The sequence below is a fragment of the Rhagoletis pomonella genome, unplaced genomic scaffold (assembly GCF_013731165.1).
Source record: "Rhagoletis pomonella isolate Grant_MI unplaced genomic scaffold, Rhpom_1.0 Rhpom_scaffold_03831, whole genome shotgun sequence".
Taxonomy (NCBI): Eukaryota; Metazoa; Arthropoda; class Insecta; order Diptera; family Tephritidae; genus Rhagoletis; species Rhagoletis pomonella.
Window position 1 is genome coordinate 14710 of NW_023462382.1, and position 4633 is coordinate 19342.

General features: G+C 34.3%; 1 protein-coding gene across 1 annotated transcript; it reads left to right on the plus strand.

Annotated features, from left to right (window-relative positions):
• The first annotated feature begins 358 nt into the window (after positions 1-358).
• LOC118754396 (putative nuclease HARBI1) lies at positions 359-1349 on the plus strand. The gene is made up of 3 exons (XM_036489265.1): positions 359-667; positions 727-871; positions 932-1349. Exons 2-3 carry the CDS (start codon positions 727-729, stop codon positions 1315-1317), a joined length of 531 nt encoding a protein of 176 aa, XP_036345158.1. The 5' UTR covers positions 359-667; the 3' UTR covers positions 1318-1349.
• The last annotated feature ends 3284 nt before the right edge of the window (positions 1350-4633 follow it).

Genomic DNA, 4633 nt, shown 5'->3' on the forward strand with positions numbered 1-4633 from the left:
TTTAAAGATTTGCGAAAAAACAGGAAAAAAGTCCAGAACCATGCACACTATAGCTTTCCGAATAGTTGCAGAGGCAGAAGCAGCTGAATTGGAGGATAATATTCTGCCACAAAGAGCTGTAAGGAGACATTTGCGTGATAAGACAAATCCGCTCGAGTTTCCGCAATCCTTGTGAGTTCAACAACCTTTTTTTATTAGTGTTTGCATATTTTTTTCATTTTTATAGATTTGATATTTTACTTATCTTCAAATTGTGCACCAGACGTTTATTCACACTTTTTTTTTTAATTTTTTACTTTATTAAGCATAAGCACCACACAAAATTTAAACAGAGCACAAAAAAGCACAGCTTCACAGCTTTGACGTTTGCGTAGATATCGAGAAGTACTATAGAGTAAATAAAGCTGCTTTCAAATATTTACTCCACGTCTTGGTGTTGCACACGCAGCAAAGGAAAAAGCTATTTGGTGTTTCGGTTATTATTAAACTTAGCGCATCTTTGCCCTTTTTCGCTGAAGGTGGATACCAAACAGGAATCGTGAAAGATGTAGACGTCTCTCTGACTCAATCAACCTTCAGCAAAGTTCTCGAAGAAGTTCTGGAAGTTTTCGAAACTCATTTATGTCTAAAGTGGATCAAAGTGTGTAAAGCTGAAGAGATTATACTTGTAGGTTACTTTGATTATAATTTGCAAAACGTATTTAACTAATTTAAACTTATCTATAGATGTGTGATCATGAGCTTCGAATTCAATATGTAGACGCCTCGCATCCTGGTGCTTCTCACGACTCCTTTATGTGGAACATCAGTGCATTAAGAATACACTTCGAATACGAGTATTTGCGGAATTCAGCAAATTTTTGTATTCTAGGTAAGTGTAGTGAATGTGAAATTAGACCGCAAATTATTTTACCCAAATTTCTTCGTATAGGAGATGCCGGCTGTCCATTGGAGCCATGGCCTTTGACGACCTACAGATCACCAGGAGATGATTCGTCGGAAATGAAGTTCAACGAAGGTCACTCGCAATGCCGCAATATTATAGAACGAGCTAACGGAGTATTGAAAAACCGATGGAGGTGTATTCTTGGAGCAAGGGAGTTACATTACACTCCAAAAAAAGCAGCGAAGATTGTAAATGTGTGTTGCGCGCTACACAACATATGTGTATATTTTAAATCATCCTTAACCATAATCGAAGAAACAACAGAAGTTTTCACCCAATATAATGAGAACGCTGAAGTCATATCACTGGTCACGCCCCCCTACTTAATTGTAGCAAAAAGCATTAGAAACAAAATTGCAAGCTCTCTATAAAATAACCTCTGTTAATTTTTAACAAACATATATTTTCCAATAAAACGAAAAAAATCACTTTCTTAGTAATCGTAAATACTAATGTCCTTATTCATAAACAAATAGGTTTAAAGAGCTTTATTAAGAGACATTTTCATATAAATTTTCGATTTATAAAGCAATTTAAGTCTTCTTTATTTTTTATGAAATTGGGAATAAGTATTTACATAAGAAATCAATCTTGCAAACTTTGTGAACAATTCGTTGAATTTCAAAAAAGTAAATTTGAAACTTTTTAATCAGAACTTTAAGAATTTTATTGGAGTATGCAGTTTTGTAGATGATTCTATTTCAGTATAGTAATGTGTAGTCATTACGTGAACAGGACTTATCGTCCATTTTTGGCAATTTTAACGCACGAACCAAATTTATTTTGTCAAAAATTAACGATAAGTCCTAGTCACTTAAAGCCTACACATTACTATACTGAAATATAATGAGCTACAAAACTGCATACTCAAAAAAAAGATCTAAAGTTTGAAAAGTTTATAATTTTTTGAAATTCGATGAACTGTTGCGAATTTTGTACAAAGTGTGCAAGATTGATAGTTATTGCTATAGAATGAGCTATATTTTAATAGAAAATTAATGAATACTTCTGTAAGTAACGGTATGCGCATTCTCGTAACAAAAAAATCAGCCTTCTATAATAAAATCACATTTCATTGCATCAAAACTGTTAAAAGACTATCAAAACTATTAAAAGATTAACAGTTTTGTTATTTAGTTGCATATTTGGGTTGTTCCTTTAATTCCTCTATCTCCCGCAGCAATAGATTTCCCTCTAGTCCTCGATTTCCCTGAGTCTAAGCCTTTCCATAGTTACATTAAGGCGTTTAAGCTCAGAAGATTTTATTTTTTCCATCGTTTTAAAATGTTGTTTTTGGACAACATACAAGCTGTCAAGCGTCCGATATAACTTCTTCACGCTTCGCTCTTGCTCAATCATACCGTTTTTTAATATATTACACATTTCGCGCTGAATATTAAGCTCTTCGGCTAACACACCAGAAGCATGGCTTTGTTGCTTTGGCACCTCCTTTCGCACAGGTGTAGGCTTAAAAAATTTCACTGAACTATGCTCGTTTTCGCCAATACCACATATTTCAATTTCCTCCTCTATTTCTTCAAATGCTTCATTTCGTGTAGTTATTGTTTCCTGTCGTTGCGGTAGTTTTTCTTCTCGTTCAGGTAGTGTTTCTTCTCGTTGTGGTAGTGGTTCTTCTGTTTCGTCTGTCTCAACCACGTCCAATCCAAAGGGCTTCGCCACACCTATCAACGATTCTTTCATTCCAATCAATTCAAATATCGGACTCTCGGTGGCCTTTTCTTTGCCTGCTATTGTTGGCTGCTTTCTGCCGGACGTATTTTTTCTGATCTGAACAAACCTGAGATATTGGACATTAATAAATTTATTTGAACAAAGTATAGTCAGCATAAGTAGTTCTTTTATCCACTCTGCAACATTTTTAGATGGTGGGCCAGCCGAATTCAGTTCAGCTTCAGCTCTGCTCCAAAATCTGTTTAAGTCCTCCTTGCTGCGCAATGCCAGGATTACCTTGCATAGGGTTTATAAATATCACAAATTGGGTCTTGTTTGTAGTTTTTGATCTAAAAAAATGTTTAACATTGTTTTCTATTAAAAAGTTCGCAAATACTTACATTTTTGTGTACGGCTCCCTCACACTTTTCCGGCGGAAACTTTATTTAAAACTGTCATCACATTCTCCCTTTGATTTGCATTCGTGTTAGCTACTTTTTCCCCGAAATACATTTTCCCTTTTTCGAAGTTCGTTTAGAATAGGAGGAAAGGGGGAAAAAAAAAATTCTCTGGGAATTTTTAATTATGATAGGAGGAAAGGAAAAAGATAGAAAATTCCCGGGGAGTTCCTATTCAGAATCGGGCTGATAATTTATTATTAAAATATTATTATTATTTTTTCTATATATATGTACATTTTTTTGTAGCTAGCGAATTCGTTTTCTTTCTATATTATCCTAATATTATCTAACGATTTATTTACTTTAATTTTGTTTTATTATGTTGTGGCCATTTCTTTATTATATGATTTATGTTTTTCTTTTAGGTTTTGTTAGCGTAGGTATTCAGTCCAGGGTTGGTTTTTTTATGGTTTTGAATTTATTTTATTTATTTAAGTAAAGTTAAGTTGATTTAATTTAATTTAGTTTTTTTTATTTAATTAAGTTTTACTTTTATTTATTACTTAATGTAATTTCATTTGATTTCGTTTCATTCAACTCCATTTGATTATAATTTATATTAGTATATTTTAAATGCGATTCATTTTACTCCGCGGTTATATTTATTTGTTTATTTAAAAATATAGTTTATTTTATTAAGCTTGACTTAATTTGATAAAATTTATTTGATTTAATTGAACGTTATTGAATTTTATTTTATTTTATTTTAATTAATTTTATTTTATTCCATTTAATCTAAGTCAATCAATCCTAACTTGTTACGTTTACTCTCTATTCTGTTAAATCCCCGCGTTTTCTTACGTTTATTTACACTGATCTTATTTTAAATCTTCAGTATCCTTATTCTGAGTAAATATATATATATGCCTTTTGATACGCTATTAGTCCTTAGTTAGCCTTCACTTAGAAATTTTAGTTGTTTACTACTACTAAATTTTTTTTCAGGTTTTGTTTCGTTTACATTTTGGTTTACTCCAAGTTTTTTTTTTAGTGTATCTAATTTGCTTTCTTAGCACAATTTAATTCTACTACATATTTCTTCTTTTTTTATTTTGTTTTTCTTGAATGAACAAGCTCCTTATAATAAGCTACATATACCAACTTCCCTTAGTTGGGACTCACCCGCCGTTGGAGCAGGCTTGTGTGTGGTACTGCTGTTGTTGTAGTCGCTTCTAGTGTCGTTGTTGGTGGTTGTTATAGCTGGTAGTTGTTAGAGCTGGTGGTTGTGCGCGTTGTTGTAGACTGTCGCGCTTTGTTGTTGCTGTAGCGCGTGTTGCACCCGCTTCTATGGCGGCGTCATTGCTGCAGTCGCGCGTTGTTGTTGTCGCGCGTTGTTTTGCTATCGCGCGTCGTTGTCGTGGCTGTTACTTTAGCGCGTTGTTGGTTTCGGGCGTTGTTGTCATCGTTGCACTAGCCGCTGCTATAGCGGCGTTGTTGTCGCTCCTGTGGTGACCGCTGCTTTGGCGGTTGTCGTTGTTATAGTCGCGCGTTGTTGAACCCGCTGCTGAGGCGGGGTGTTGCTGTCGCGCGTCGTTGATGTCGTGCTTTGTTGCTG

Bases quoted from the DNA above. Each gene is read 5' to 3' on its own strand.
- LOC118754396 (XM_036489265.1), top strand. From the start codon at position 727: ATGTGTGATCATGAGCTTCGAATTCAATATGTAGACGCCTCGCATCCT. The intron at 872-931 runs GTAAGTGTAGTG...TTCTTCGTATAG, and splicing joins AGCAAATTTTTGTATTCTAG to GAGATGCCGGCTGTCCATTG.